Source organism: Marmota flaviventris, chromosome 1 (assembly GCF_047511675.1).
Source record: "Marmota flaviventris isolate mMarFla1 chromosome 1, mMarFla1.hap1, whole genome shotgun sequence".
Lineage (NCBI taxonomy): Eukaryota > Metazoa > Chordata > Mammalia > Rodentia > Sciuridae > Marmota > Marmota flaviventris.
The window spans coordinates 195,859,062-195,875,723 of NC_092498.1; the positions used below are offsets into that span (position 1 = coordinate 195,859,062).

At 34.1% G+C, this 16,662-nt stretch overlaps 1 protein-coding gene across 6 annotated transcripts in view; it reads left to right on the forward strand.

Annotated features, from left to right (window-relative positions):
• Positions 1-12,984, forward strand: part of Golga4 (golgin A4) — a 97,642-nt gene extending 84,658 nt beyond the window's left edge. For 4 of the 6 annotated variants that reach the window (XM_071619769.1, XM_071619773.1, XM_071619775.1 and 1 more), the window contains 4 exons: positions 1,176-1,279; positions 6,102-6,188; positions 8,916-8,978; positions 12,282-12,984. In XM_071619769.1, coding sequence (XP_071475870.1) covers positions 1,176-1,279; positions 6,102-6,188; positions 8,916-8,945 — 221 coding nt within the window. In that variant the 3' untranslated portion in view covers positions 8,946-8,978; positions 12,282-12,984. The remainder of the gene's footprint in view (positions 1-1,175; positions 1,280-6,101; positions 6,189-8,915; positions 8,979-12,281) is intronic. The other 2 variants (XM_071619771.1, XM_027932493.2) reach the window with 1 other exon arrangement.
• The last annotated feature ends 3,678 nt before the right edge of the window (positions 12,985-16,662 follow it).

Here is a 16,662-nt window from a genome sequence, read left to right on the forward strand (position 1 = left end):
TCAGAGGAGCTACTTTTTCCCCTCTACTTCAAGCAGAGGCAAGGACAGGTTTCCTAATAAGTTGCCTTTCAGGCAGTCAGAGTTCCCTGTTTTATATCAGAGTCTGTATTTTGGCACTCCCGCATTGCAAGGACCCTAAGCTGGTCTTCTATTTCTTACAAAACTGTTCAATGTGGACTTTTTTTTTTTTTTTTTTTTTTTTTACCCCTAGGCATCCCCAGATTCCTGTCTGCCTTGCTATTACTTCTGTGGTTTCATTTTCCTCTGGTCCCTTACCCCTTTAGGGATTTTTTTATGCTTTTAGAATGTTTTTATGTGATATCTAGATGTTTCTTGGTAACAGAGGGATTATCTGTTGCACCATATTGCTAGAAATAGGCACAAGTATATGCCTGATGCATAGATTAATTTATTCAGATTAAAATTTGTCAGTGTGTGGGCTAGGGTTGTGGCTCAGTGGTAGAGTGCTTACCTAGCATGTGTGAGGCACTGGGTTCAATTCTCAGCACTGCATATAAATAAATGAATAAAATAAAGGTTCATCAACATCTAAAAAAGAAATTTTAAAAAATTGTCAGTGTGTGACTTATGTGCTTTATTTTTAGATTGAAGGAGAGCTTGATTAACAGATTTTTTTTAAGTCTTTTTAAGATGTCAAATCAATATATTTCAAACTGTAATGGCATTAATATTCTATGCACTTTCAGATTATCTATCCCATGTTTCAAAATAGTTTTGAAAACTTAAACTAAGTTCTTTCAGATTGGAATAGTAAAAAAAAAAAAAAAAAAAACTAGAGATATGTTCTGAGATACTAAATCCTTTGTAAAATAAAAATGTTAATTTCAGTCATTGTAGAGCATCTGAAGCCAACCACATAATATTTAGAAGAGAAGTACCAATGTTATGAAACTTTTGTACTAGCTATATTGTCTTTTTAAATAGTAGCAGGAGGAGGAGAAAAAGATAGGAGAATTAGAATTGTTATAATTCTTGTTTTCTCTTTCAACATACCAGTTAGAATGTTTAGTGTGTTCACGTGTATACAGTACAATTAATTTAAACTCAGTGTCTCTCTTTGTACAATTGATTGTTTTTTAATGTGTCTATTTTCTAAGTAGCAAGTAGTTTATCCTGTTTTGATTTTACAATTTGAACTGTCTTTTATTTGACAGGTAGCAATTTGTACCATACGGATGTCTCACTCTTGGGAGAACCTACTGAGTTTGAGTATCTGCGAAAAGTGCTTTTTGAATATATGATGGGTCGTGAGACTAAGGTATAAATCATGTCTGGTGATTTGGTATATAAGCCTCAACCTAAAAGACAATACGTTTCACTTTTAGCACACATAACCATATATTTACTATTAGACTATGCATGCTAATTATGAGCAATAGCTAATTATGTTACTGCTCTTCGTAAACAAAAGTGAATTGATAGATCTTGCTTATATTTGTTACATTTATAAAAATTAATTTTTAAAGTGCTATGGAATGATGCTAAATACTAAAAATTAAAATTTCACTTAATAATTTGTGAAGCTTGTGGCTATTTTTTTCTTCAGATCTTAAAATTAGGAGAAAAATTTTTATTTTCAAGGAGACTTTAGGATGGTGTTGGTAAAATTTGGAAATGGTCATAATTAGCAATGACTTCTTAGGAAGATTGTACTTTAATTACTATACGAAAATCATTTCTGAACATGTGGAATAGTAATCATTTAAAAATTGCTACATCGTGTAAGTAATAATACTTGGCTAATTTGTTTTCTAAATGTTAAATTTATTGTAAAATCCTCAAGTATAGAGTCTTGCCTTATTCTTATTTTTATCTTCTCCACTGTTTTAAAAACAGCCTTGTATTGGACATTTGGTAACTATATCGTAAATAGAATAGAATGCTTTTAGGGAAATTCATGAGCCTTTCCTCAAATACTATTTTTCATTTTAAGCAGTTTCTGCTTTGGACATTGTTGGAACTCTTCATTTACCTTTATGGAACTTTACATTATCTATGTATCTTGGCTGAGAATGGAATAATGAGTTTCCTATCCTTGGAAGCACTCAGTGTTAATGTCTGGCTTTGTGGGAGTTGCTGAGTCATAGGATACTAAGCCAGTTCAGGCATTGATTTGGCAAATATATTTAAAATTTAAAAAGAAAAGTCATAGAAAATAATCTTTAAAAAATAGTCTGAATTTATGGATTGGAGATTCAACACGAGGAGTTACAGGGCTGCTGGAAGTCATTTTAATCCTTACTATCTATATAATTGCATTTTATTATACCAAATAGTTTTCAAATTAAAGTAATGCCTAATATGATTTTGAACATGTGTCATAGGAAAGAGATATATTAATATATCTTTTTTGTGTGTCATTTTTTTTCTTAAGGACTTTTATTATTTTTCAAGGACAGCTAAAACTGATTTTCTGCTTGTCTTTTTAAAATGAAACTAATGATATATCACTTTCTCTTATTGTGTCCATAAAACAGCAGTCTGTATTTGAGGTTGGTGACGTTACCTTCATGTTGCCTAATAGGGAAGAGAGGCATATCTTTAAAAAAATAGTAATAATAAAATGGCTCTCAGAACTTTAGCTACCCTGATTTACTCTAGTGAATCTAATGCTCCAATGCAAATGTTGTTGTTAAGTAAATAATTTAATCTTTCCTTGATCTATGATAGAGAGAGACTGGCTGCATCAACCTAGTTTTTCTGGAGATCTCTATAGAGTTTGAGCCTCTGAAGAAAGACCCAGCACAAGCAAAACAATTTTTAAACAAGTCTAGGCCTGTTTTCTTGGCCTTGTAGTTCAGTTTAGGGTGTGACTTGGGAGATAGTTGAAAGGGATGTCCCCCTGGCACAAGCAGTCTCATCTTAAGCCTGTCTAGGAGTGCATGCTGAGAAATAGTGCTTGCTTTGTCTTTATCTTCATTCATGGTACTTTATTGGCTACTAAAAATGGAGAAGTAGCCTATCATTGTACCATCACATTTCATAGCTAAATATGGAGAATTGGTAACAGGTTTAATTTACTACACATTCCTTGGGCACTTAACTACATGTAGCCCTTTATTTAGCACTGTGATGGATAATAAAATGAATTTAACAACATCCCTAACTTTTAAGGAGTTCGCTATATAGTAAGAAATGGAGCTATTCTCAATTAACCATATTGTGATGTAGAATGTAGTAAGGGCTACAAGAGAGGTACAGAGTCCTCATATTTTCTTGTAGAAGGGTTGCTGAGGATATCATGGAGCAGGTGGTATAGGGTTAAATTTTGATAGATGAGCCCAGTCAGTAGAGGCAGCCCAGGCAGGTCTAAGGCAAGAAATGGTATATGACTTTCTGGAATGACAAAGTCTAGTGCAACCAAAACTCTTAAGAAGTGAAAGTGCTTCCACAAGGCTACAGAGTGTGGAGGGACTTGAATATTTTTGGAGTTTTACCTGAAAGTATGGTAGAGAGGTTTTCCCTGAAATGTATAAGCAGGGGGTGACAAGATCAGAGTTGTTTAGACACATCTTTTGCTGTTTGCTTAATTTCTATGCATTAACAAAGAATTTGAAATGGAGACCAGGATGTGATTTAGAATGAGCCAGAGAATGTTGAAATCTTTGTATTTGATGACCATCTGCAGTTTTTTCTTTTCTAGCAGGCTCTGTGTGTCATCTCACTTATTTCTTCATCTACTTTTGCACACAAAGTTCTTTATCAGGCAGTTGATGTTTTAAAGAAGACTATATAGTACACACATTCTTATCCTATGAGGTTAAGTAAGCCCTCCTTTCTTCTCTCCTTCTACTTTCTTTTTCTTAGATTTTGATCCTCCACACTATTGTTGATACTGAAATTTAGCCTAAAAGGTATTTCTCATCCTAACTTTTATTGAAGAAGCCTCTTCCTATGGAAAGACTGGCAGGAGAGGCCATTCCTAAATCAGGTGGTGCATATGAACTTTCCCTTCCCAGGGCCTGAGGATATGAAGAGACAGTCTGATTTCTTTCCCAAAGTGTGGCAAAGAGCCTGGGCTTCTTGGGTAAAGTGTTTTCTGGCAAGCTTTAGGGCTTTACTGGGTGTGGTGCATATCAGCAGCAGATTCTGAATTGCTGATGAATTTAGAGGTAGGTTTACCATCTAATGTTGTCTATAAATGTGAAAAGACAACTACCACAATTCTTTTATGTTTTTTTTTTTCCCCAAACATGCTCATGCACAAATGTGTATGGTTCTCATAATGAACATAAGTGGACTTTTTGGTATTTTGAGCTTAATATGGTATTGAAATTAGAGAAATGGCCCCTATAACTGTGAATGCTTACATTTTGGGTTTTTTTTTTTTTTTTTTTTTTGGTACTTCCTAAAAATGATCCTCACAGATAGTATACAGTAAGTTGCTTCAGAGTGTTAATAAAAAAAAAAAAATACTGAAATGGTTACTTCTTCCTATTTTTCTTGCCATTTCACGCCACATATGTAGTTGATATTCAGACTTTAGGTTAACATACAAGATTGTGTTCTGTGTAGTTAATACAGTTTTTTTAAAAAATATTTTTTTGGTTATAGATGGACACAGTGCCTTTATTTTATTTTTATGTAGAGCTGAGGATCGAACCCAGTGCCTCACAGATGCTAGGCAAGTGCTCTACCATTGAGCCACAAGCCCAGCCCCTGTTTAACGCTTTTTTTTTTTTTTTTTTTAAGATGTAGAAGGACCTTTATTTATATGCGGTGCTGAGACTCAAACCCAGTGCGTCACACATGCTAGGCAAGCGCTCTACCGCTGAGCCACAACCCCAGCTCTAGTTAATACAATTTAAATGAGGGGTTTTATAAAATGTCTTTTAATTCTCCAGGAACTAAGTTGTTTTAAATAATATTTTAAATGGCATTTTATTTCATTTGTTCTTTCTGTCAATCAGAATGGTAAAGGCAAAGACACAAGGAGGAAGAGAACAAACTAAAATCTTGTTATATGTGAATTTTTGTGGTGGAGGAACAGTATTAGTAATCTGTTAGTTTAAGTGAATATTAGAAATATGTAAAGTGTCTTGATTAGGCTTAGTACATAATAGGAATTTTTTAAACAATGTTTTAGTTTCTTTCCTTTCTGGAAATAATTATACTATTTTTCTAATGATGTGATTTCCCAAAACTTTTGGTTAACTGTATTGTGCCATCTTTTTCTTAATGACCTTTCCCATAACCAAGGCCCCACCCCACACACAGAGTCTCTGTAACCATGAACAAAGAATAGAGTCAATTTTCTGGGCTCTCTTCCTACCCACAGTAGGAATCCTCAGGAGAACACTGCCACTTGACTTTGTATGTAAGCACTGAACTTGTTATCCTACTTATTTCATAAGTGGTATCTTCTTTCCTCTCTGTCTCCCTCAAAACATCTCATCTTGATACAAAATAGGGAGTTTCAACCTTTGAGGCGAATTTTCCAGGAGCTTATGGGTGACAGTCTGATTTACGGTATATTTATTTAGATCTGCACAATTTATGATCTTGTTTTTGCAAGCCACCATGTGTAATGTTTTGAATTCATCATGTTTTCTACCAGACAAAACATCTCGTGTTTATTTAAAATGTAATCTGTAATTCTATTAGGCTGATGTGCTGCATGTCTTGAAAAGTACCTACTAAGCATGTTCATGTTCATGCAGTAGCCCATGTTTATGAGATATATGATGTGATTTAGTGAAAGCTGAACTTGGGGCCATCTAATTCTGATTATTTAGAGCATATGCAATACATCATTTTATAGATTCCTGCAAATAAAAAGCCTTTTTAAATAAATGAGTAATAAAGTTTCATCTTAATAAGACAAAGGGCCAAGAGCATTAGATCTTTATACAGCTTCATGTTATTGGATATACATCTTAAAATAAACTCAGACATTGTAAGCAGTCCTTTTAAATAAAAATTTTAGTATTGGCTCCTTGACTAATACCTTCACATCATACTTCTTTGTTCGTGGCTTCCATTGAGAGCACTAAGAATCCCACTAGCAGAACATGTCAGAATGGGTTGAGACTCCTTCCGCTTCACTGTCCATTAGTAATGACCTCTCATTTTTCTTGTAGACCATGGCAAAAGTTATAACCACTGTATTGAAGTTCCCCGATGATCAGACTCAGAAAATTTTGGAAAGAGAAGATGCTCGATTAATGGTAAGCTTTAAAAATAGACTATAGATAGGCAGTGACTTTATCTCATTTGCTTATATTGTTTCGTTTATAAAGACTTTGAGTTGATAAAAGAAATTGAAAAATTCTAAAGCTTGATTTTGCCATAGTCTGAAAAGTGAGAATGAATTTACATTAAGCAAGTTTAACCAAGGGAATTGTGAATGTTGACTTCAAGTGAAAGAGAAATCTTCTATATTTGAGGTTGGTGCCCATTTGTGCTATGTAGGATTTCCAGAACTTGAGCTATTTATGGAAAGGATGGAAAAGGCATTTGTTTTGGTATATCGTGTAATAACTTTTTTTCAAATCAAATTATATTGTGATGAGAGATGTTTTATAGATTACACTTCTTTATTTCACTGATTTCCATATACACTAATTCTAGATAAAAGAATTTAAGCATTTTTGAGATTTTGGTGTCTTACAAGGGAAAGGTAGACAGACATCTTTAAAAGCTGTGAAATCATCTGTGATTGAAGAATGAAACAAACACATACTTCATAAATTATGTAAAATTCCCCGTGCTTAATATCTTTCTGCCTTGGGCTAGTAATTCGGTAAGAACGTTACCACTTTCGGTAGAACCTGAGCTTATGAAGTTTGTGTCTGGCCCCTAGCTCTCTTTCCGCATCCTTTTTTTTTTTTTTTTGCTGAGCTCTCTGTAGCCTCCCCCAATCTCTTAATCTATTTCATGACCCCAGTGCTGCTTTTCTCTTATTTCCCCTCACTAAAGCAAGCAATCATCTTCTCCTTAGTGGTGGATTAGTTTATATGCGGTCCTGAGACTCGAACCCAGTGCGTCACACATTCTTTCTTATAAAGAAACCTCTCTTTAAAAGTTTCTCTAGGAATACATTTTTCTCCTTAGAGTGCTAGTAAAACTTGATGACACAGAAATCTATATATCTATTTTCTTGATGATTCCATTAAAATGTTTTTGTTCTTAAATGAACAAGGATTTGTTTTCATTACCCATCCCCTCTATTCATTTTTCACAGTTGATCTGTTGATTATTTCTGCTTTGCTTTTACACTGATCCTTCATGTTTTATCTAGTTTTTGTTTTGTTTTGCAGTGCTGGGGGTCAAAACCAGGGTCTTGAGCACGCAGGGCAAGCAATCTACAACTGAACCACAACCCCAGCCCTTGTGTCTAGTTCTTGATTAGTTCCTGTTCTAAACCCATCTTATACTGTGTCATACTTTTCTCTCTTTATTTGAAATTTTTAAAGTCTCCCCTAAATTAATAAAATCATCAAGATTTTTCAGCATTTTTTAGGTACAAAGATTTTTCATGCCAGCATGAGGTTTACCTTTCCCTTTGTGTATAAGAAGATGCATCAAAGTGGATTTGGAAAGAAAAAAAAAAAAGGCTTATAGTGAAAAATACTACATGTGGAATCCATATTTATAAATATAGATTTATTATTGTGAATGTGCGTTTGACTCTGATGTTGGATACGGCACAATAGGATCATTACAAAAAAAGAAATTGTGAAGAATTCAGAAACATAGAGTCCTTCATGATGTTCAGCCTACACCTACATACTTTCCACCATGCCAAGATCATCTCTGCTAATGATGTGAATAGCTCCATTTTTTCCCTAAACCTTACAATTATTCCTTTATCACTTATCTTATAAAAATGGGTGTGCAACAACTTGATTTTTTTCACTTAATATGTCATTTTATTATCTCAGCTCATTACAAATTGATCTACCTCATTCTTTTTTAATGGCTGATTCTATGATTATATAGATTCTATATAACATATAGCCATCCTACAGTTTAGTTCACTGGTTTCTTAATCACTTAGGTTGTTTTTAGACACAGGGAATATCCTACATATATTCTGCGTACTTCACAAGTTTTCCTATAGGATATTAATCTTATTTGTTGTCTGTGTTGCAAAACATTATTTTCGAGTTTGTGTTTTGATTTTGCTGCTTTCTACTAACTTCACATTAAATGTAAAATATAATTAAAATGATACTTCCCGAGTTGGTAATACTCAGCTTTTATAAACAGTCTTTGTTTTTGGTGTTGCCATTTTTAAAGCAAACCACTAATTAATGATTTTTTGGATTATGGCCATTCAAAAATAGGACATAGAATCTTTTAGTTTGCAGTGGTAAAAAACTATATTTGAGATTGAGTTCCTTTAAATTGAAATTTTAGCATTGGTCATCATTCTTGAAACTGATTTTGTTCTTTTCTGTTGAATTATAAGAGTAATTTAGTGATGAAATTGACAATTTTAGGAATGAAAATTTAATATATATATATATATATAGCTATAAACTCATCAGCATGTTGCCAGGTACTTTTGAGAATAAACTAAGATTATGTAAATCAAATTTTAATGTATAGTTTAATGGAGTTATTTTTAAAACCCTTTTATAATGAAATAATCACTCCCTAATTTATATACTGGTTAAATATGTACTTAAAGTATCAAGTGCACCTTTCATTATGTTTAAATTTTTTAATGAAAGTTGCAAATAAAATCTGAACTACATAATATTATTTTTAGTATGGGGAGTATTACACATTCCTTATATGTTGCCTGAATATCTTGATTTGGGGAGATTTGAGAAAAATTTAAGTACAGTCTATTTAATCCTGTAAACTTCATATTCACATATAATCTATGTGTTCTACTAAGTCTTAAAACTAACCCAATAAGCTTTTTTTTCTTCCTGGCTTTGTAGTTTACTTCACCTCGCAGTGGTATCTTCTGAATAAACCATCAGTCTGTGCTTAGTTAGCATGTGGTGAGTGGAGAATAAAATGTCTTGTGTCTTTTGTGTAAATCAAATGTATTGCATGGTACTAACCATTTTGCTGAAATTCTTTTACTTTCATTTAATGAACATATGATTATGCTTTGGGTTAATATAAATATTTTCTGCTAATTCTGTTACATAGATTAATAATACATAGATTAATAGTCACCAGCAGTGTTTTTTAAAATTAATAAAGATTGTGAAGAAGAAATTTTTTAAAATAATCTTTTAGATAAAAGTGACATATTTCACAAATCCAGAATTAAAAATACTATAGAGCTTAACTACAGTCAAGGCCAGATTTGAAATAATGAAAACTACTAAGGTTAATTAAAAATAAAATTAGATTTATTCCTTTTGGGGATCATTCAGTTCAACATAAGATGACACATTTGTTCTGAAGATACTCTTAAGGCTGCTCACTTTAACTGAATGTGGCTGTTTCTGATTATTATTGCAGGGAAATGTGAGCATCTAAAATGTTCCACAAAGTTAACTGTTTTTTTCCCTTTAAAACCCTTCTCCTCCCTTCCACACGTTATTCTTTTGTTTAATTTGTTCTTTTTAGTATACATGATAGTAGAGTGTATTTTAACATACATACATGGAGTCTAACTTTTTCTAATTAGGATCCCATTCTTGTGGTTGTTCTTGATGTGGAGTTACACTGGTTGTGTATTTTCACATATTATTCTTGCTATTAACTTGATTTAACAACTCCTTAAACAGGGTACATCTTTAACTCTGACTTTGCCATAATTTTCACAGATCACAAGTAAGTTGGATCCCAGTTAATAGCACTTAATTAATTTAAAGCTGTGATTGTTGATTCAGCCAGTACTTACCGAACAGTATCAAGGCCTTTCTTTTTTTAAAACTTTAAACCTTAAAAATCCTTTGTGCCTATATTTGGATCTCCTTTTTGATTTTATTGTATATCATTTAATTTGCCTTAGTGATATCTAGAACTATCTGTCTACATTATGGTGGCTAGTAGTGAAATGCATGGTTCCATTAGGTTACTTTTAAAATATATGAATATTGAATTAAAAAGTAAATTCTATATCTAATCCATGAAGTCTTATATTTTCTTTTTTTGTATAATAAGTACCACACTTATTATATTATTGAAGTTAAATACTATCACTTATCATTGGAAATGTATACTGCATAATATTTTATTGATTACCTGATTGCTCAACTTTTAGTTTGAAACATTTTAAATTTTTCAAAAATAGTGTAATGAACACCCATATACCCTTTACCTAGATTAGCCAGCTATTATCATTTTGTCAAATTTTTGTACTCTGACTCTTGATCCTATATATGTTTTTCCCTCTTTGTAACATTTTATAGTTACTTTTTGACACTTGCAAACATAAACAAATACTTTAAAATGTATCTTTAAGAAGAAGGATGTTTCCCTAGTACTACAATGTAATTATCACACTCAGGAAACATAATATTATCTAATATATAGTATTCATATAGTGTCTATATGAATTACCATTATATATGGTATTACCAGTTTTTCAAATAATGTCTTTCATAATTTTTAAAAATCCTGGATCCACAAAGATTGTACATTGCATCTAGTTGTCATATTTTTCTCGTATATTTTATTTTATTTATTTTATATACACACCCCCCACACACAAACACACACATATATTGTGGTACCGGGAATTGAACCCAGAGCACTTGCCACTGAGGCACAACACCATCCCCTTTTATTTTTTATTTTGACACAGGGTTTCACTAAGTTGCCTAAGCCAGTCTGGAACTTTGGATCCTCCTGCCTAAGCCCCCTGAGTAGCTGGATTATAGGCGTGCATCACTGTGCCCAGCTTCTGGTTTTCTTTTAAACTAGAAAATATCTCTTGGCCCTTTTGTATTTTATGACATTGATATTATACTACATTGTTGAATCATCCAAGAATTTAGTTTCCTACAATAGCTCTATCTAAGGGTTCAAAATAATAACTGACAAAGGAATTATTAAATAACAGCAAAAGATATTTTTCATGTCTTCTTTAGGTTCCTAGAACCAACAAGATTATTGAATTAAATAACACACTATTCGGAGTATGTCTTGAATAGTGGATCATAGTGTTCATTTCCAAATTGAGAAGACTTTAAAACTTCCCCTTTCTGTTCAATATATATGAAAAGTTTATATCTATTACTTAATCTTACTTGGTCATTTATTGTATTTTATTTTATTTTAAATATTTCGTTATCAATGGATCTTTATTTTATTTTAATTTTAGAGAGAGAGAGAACTTTAATATTTATTTTTTTAGTTTTTGGTGGACACAACATCTTTATTTGTATGTGGTGCTGAGGATCAAACCCAGGCCACACACATGCCAGGCAAGTGCACTACTGCTTGAGCCACATCCCCAGCCCTGGACCTTTATTTTATATATTTGTACATGGTGCTGAGAATCAAACCCAGTGCCTCACACATGCTAGTCAAGCGCTCTACCACTGAGCCACAACCTTTATTTTTTATCTTTTTAATATTTTTTAATTATAGATGGACACAATATCTTTATTTATTTTTATGTGGTGCTGAGGATTGAACCCAGTGTCTCACGCATGCAAGGCAAGTGCTTTGCTACTGAGCTACAGCCCCAGCCCCACAACCTTTATTTTTATGACATTTTAAACCTTATACTTGATTTGACACTGGCTTTTTGTATTTGAATCTGAAAAACTTTCCTAGGAAGATTTTGGCTTCATTTCTCATAGCATTTTAAATTTTATACATTATGTTTATTAATTCCAGATGAAGTTTAGCTTTTCACACTTTTTTTTTTTTTTTTTTTTTTTTTGCTGCCATGTACATCATGCTGAAAGAATTGCAGTATGTACAAAAATCAACATATTGAGAGAGAGGGATAAGCTCTTTGTCCCTTGTAAATTCTGTTTGAAGAGCTGCATCTTTGTGGTAGGTAGTCTTCCACATCAGTCTGGTACTCTGGCATTCTTTTCAGCTTGTTATGTGGTGGAAGGTTGCAGCTCCAAATTTCACCTGAAAACACCGTTTTCCAGGATTGCTAACTCTGTCCGTTAGTTTGAATCATTCCAGTGACATTAATTTCTAGAAGATTCCATTGGGATTTAATTTTCAGAATATTTCTACTTATTTATTGCAATCCCCAGACTCTAGATGTTGTTTTATTTTAACTTAAAAAAACAAGTCTCCCAAAAATTAGACCTTAAAAGGCTGGGTTTTTCTTTCTTTCTTTCTTTGTTATCCACCATCATTTCCTTTTTCTTTTCCAGTCATGGCTCCGATCTTCATCTTGAAGAAATGGGGAGAGTGATTTGGGGCAACTGCTGCTCTGAAACTTTTCACATTTGCTCCTCTTTGATAATGAAGCTGTCATTCAGGGTCCCTCATACAGCTGGAAGACTAAGAAAAATCTGACATTGACCCACAGATATATTGCAGACTGCTTTTTAAATAGATTTTTATCAGTGGAGATATGGTAATAGTTTTTTTTTTTTTTTTTCAGTTTCTGTTGGGAAGAGTTTTATGTTGTTTAAAAGATATTTTGAATAACTTAACTTGATTTATGGACTCAATAATGTTTCTTTCTTCCATTTTTTTCTCCTCCCTTTAAAGAATTGCTTGTCTTTCTTATTTATTTTTAGAGTGATTTTTTTTTCTTTTTTAAAGACTTGTGCAATACATTTTGAGATGAAACAGCAGATTTTTAAAAATAATTAAAGCATTTAATTGACTATTACCTAGATTGATTTGTTGACTATTTGTTAAAGACTAGTTCTTTAAGCTATGTACACATGATAAATCCCAAATGGCAGTACCTCATTGTTTACTTAGCTTTTGTACTTATATTTTTCAGAGGAAAAAATACTACTGTAAATTGTAAATAGTCAATACATAATGGTATTGTACACGAATCTGTGACTGGCAATGTCATCTTGGAGGAACAGACAAATAAAGTTTATTTACTATATAACATTTCTTATTGTATTGCTTTCTAAGTTGAAATCTCTTTCAAAATGGTTAAGAATCCTTGTTCTATTTGGATGGAGGTATATAATGAGGAACTATTAGAATAGCTATAAGCTGAGCATTTAGAATGATTTCTTATGTTCAAAATTAGTCCAAACAAAATAGAAGGTGTATGGAATCAAGAACCTACTCCCTGGTGTTTGTTTAAGATTCTGCCAACTTGGGAATGCCACCTCTCTCTGGAGATCATAGCTACTTTTTAATCTTGCGGACAAATTCCTGGACAGAAAAGTTGGGAACAACTCAAAGGGTTTCATATACCCTTCATACTCTAGGAAACATTGTCCCATGATAGAATCTCAGTACCCAGCCAGCCTGGACCCTAGTTTTCCTGGTGTGTATTATTTTGTGATAAAGAATGGGAAGCTCTGGGTGAGGAGATGCTGAGCAGTGGGGTCCACCATGTCCTGCAGCCAGCTCCTTTAGTGTACTTGTAAGGGAACAGGGTCATCTTACATTTTTTCAAAAAAATTATAGTTATATTGGCAAAATTCCGTTCCACTAAACAATTTCTGACAACAGACATGACTTCTTATCCTTTTTACACCTTTTTCTAGGCTAGAAATGGCAGCTTCTCAGTGAAATCCATTTACAACTTTCTATAATTTTTCCTTAACTCATTTATGGAAACAACAATGCACAAATCAGTGAATCAGCAAGTTTTTCCATAAAGGAACAGAGAGTAAATATTTTTGGTCTTCCAGGCCACATAGTTTCTGTTGCAGCATCTCAACTCTTTCATTGCATTGCAAAAGCGCCATGGATAACGTGTAAATGAATGAGCATAGTTGTGTTCCAATAAACCGTTTTACATAGCAAGCTGCTGACTGGATTTGGCTTGTAGACTATAGTTTGCTAACCCCTGAGAAAGCAAACAAGCTAGATTATAAACATGGAGTGAAAGGAGGAGTGACAATCAGTTAATATATAAAGAGTTGCCCATTTTTCCTCAGTGCAGGTATGCAGCTCTTCCTTCAGGTAAGGGTATAGCAATCTCACATCACCTTAATGAAGATTTGTGGTCACATTCTTTCAGTGTTACTTGTTCCGATGAGAAAGATGAAGCTTTACATTGTGCTCGGTGTCACCACATTAAGCCCACCTGGGTTCTTTTCTTAAGTACCCTATAACTGTTGCTGATTGATACTGGGGGAAATGACACAGTTTTTCCAAGAGTAGTTACAGGACATGCTTGCGTAATGGATTATGGTTTGCTGAGTATTTTGTCTTTTACTATCTCATCCCTGCAGAATAGGAAAAAAGTCTGTGATGGCAGGCTTGGCCCCACGCCATAGAGGGAAAAGCTGTGATCCTGGCACTAAAATCCAGATACTGGGACTTGGAACCGAAGGCTATGAAAATGTCTTGCCAAGAAGCAAGCATTTCACTTTGAAAAGTATTATTAGTGCTATTAAGATGTTACCTCTTTAAAGAAAAAAGTGTAAGCTTTTCAAAAATCTTGTAGTCACAAAACAAAAAACAAATAAACCAATTCCTACCTTGTAGAGTGAGTAGCACACACAGGCCATGGTGGTCTTCTCTCTTCCCTGCAACACAGCCCAGAAGAGTTGCCTCACCTAGTATGGCTTCCTCATCCTCTACAGACCAGGGCCAGAAGCAGTCAACTACTATGTTCAGATTGAATTTTTTTCTTTAAAAAAGCAAACAGAAGGTGAGAAAACTTTTTTTTTTCCTGATTCTGAAATTCAGGCTCATTCTCGATGAAATTTTTACATTTAAAATTTTAGAACATATGGGCTGGGGGTAGTGGTACATGCCTGGAATCCCTGCAACTCAGAAAGCTGAGGCAGGAGGATTACAAGTTTGAAAAAAGACTTAGCAATTTAGCAAGGCCCTGTCTTAAAAAAAAGGGGGGGGGGGGACCAGGGATGTAGTTCACTGGTGAAGCACCCCTAGGTTCAATCCCCAGTGCCCTCCCCAATTTTAGAATATTTGAGTAGTACATTTTTTTTTTTTTTTTTTAAAGAATCCTCCAGAATGTTGTACCAGGAAGTCACTGTTACTACTTGAGTGCATTAAATCATGGGAGTCTTTTTCTTTCTTTTTTTTTTTTTTTTTTTTAATTTTTTATTGTTGGCTGTTCAAAACATTACATAGTTCTTGATATATCATATTTCACACTTTGATTCAAGTGGGTTATGAGCTCCCATTTTTACCCCATATACAGATTGCAGAATCACATCAGTTACACATCCATTGATTTACATATTGCTATACTAGTGTCTGTTGTGTTCTGCTGCCTTTCCTATCCTCTACTATCCCCCCTCCCCTCCCCTCCCCTCCCCTCTTCTCTCTCTGCCCCCTCTACTGACATTCATTTGTCCCCCTTGTATTATTTTTCCCCTTCCCCTCACTTCCTCTTGTATGTACTTTTGTATAACTCTGAGGGTCTCCTTCCATTTCCATGCAATTTCCCTTCTCTCTCCCTTTCCCTCCCACTTCTCATCCCTGTTTAATGTTAATCTTCTTCTCATGCTCTTCGACCCTACTCTGTTCTTAGTTACTCTCCTTATATCAAAGAAGACATTTGGCATTTGTTTTTTAGGGATTGGCTAGCTTCACTTAGCATAATCTGCTCTAATGCCATCCATTTCCCTGTAAATTCTATGATTTTGTCATTTTTTAATGCAGAGTAATACTCCATTGTGTATAAATGCCACATTTTTTTTATCCATTCATCCATTGAAGGGCATCTAGGTTGGTTCCACAGTCTTGCTATTGTGAATTGTGCTGCTATGAACATCGATGTAGCAGTGTCCCTGTAGCATGCTCTTTTTAGGTCTTTAGGGAATAGACCGAGAAGGGGAATAGCTGGGTCAAATGGTGGCTCCATTCCCAGCTTTCCAAGAAATCTCCATACTGCTTTCCAAATTGGCTGCACCAATTTGCAGTCCCACCAGCAATGTACAAGTGTACCCTTTTCCCCACATCCTCGCCAGCACTTGTTGTTTGACTTCATAATGGCTGCCAATCTAACTGGAGTGAGATGGTATCTTAGGGTGGTTTTGATTTGCATTTCTCTGACTGCTAGAGATGGTGAGCATTTTTTCATGTACTTGTTGATGATTGTATGTCCTCCTCTGAGAAGTGTCTGTTCAGGTCCTTGGCCCATTTGTTGAATGGGTTGTTTGTTCTCTTATTGTCTAATTTTTTGAGTTCTTTGTATACTCTGGATATTAGGGCTCTATCTGAAGTGTGAGGAGTAAAGATTTGTTCCCAGGATGTAGGCTCCCTATTTACCTCTCTTATTGTTTCTTTTGCTGAGAAAAAACTTTTTAGTTTGAGTAAGTCCCATTTGTTGATTCTAGTTATTAACTTTTGTGCTATGGGTGTCCTATTGAGGAATTTGGAGCCCGACCCCACAGTATGTAGATCGTAGCCAACTTTTTCTTCTATCAGATGGCGTGTCTCTGATTTGATATCAAGCTCCTTGATCCATTTTGAATTAACTTTTGTGCATGGCGAGAGAAAGGGATTCAGTTTCATTTTGTTGCATATGGATTTCCAGTTTAAGAGAGAAATAGAAGAAGATCTTAGAAGATGGAAAAATATACCCTGTTCATGGATAGGCAGAACTAACATCATCAAAATGGCGATATTACC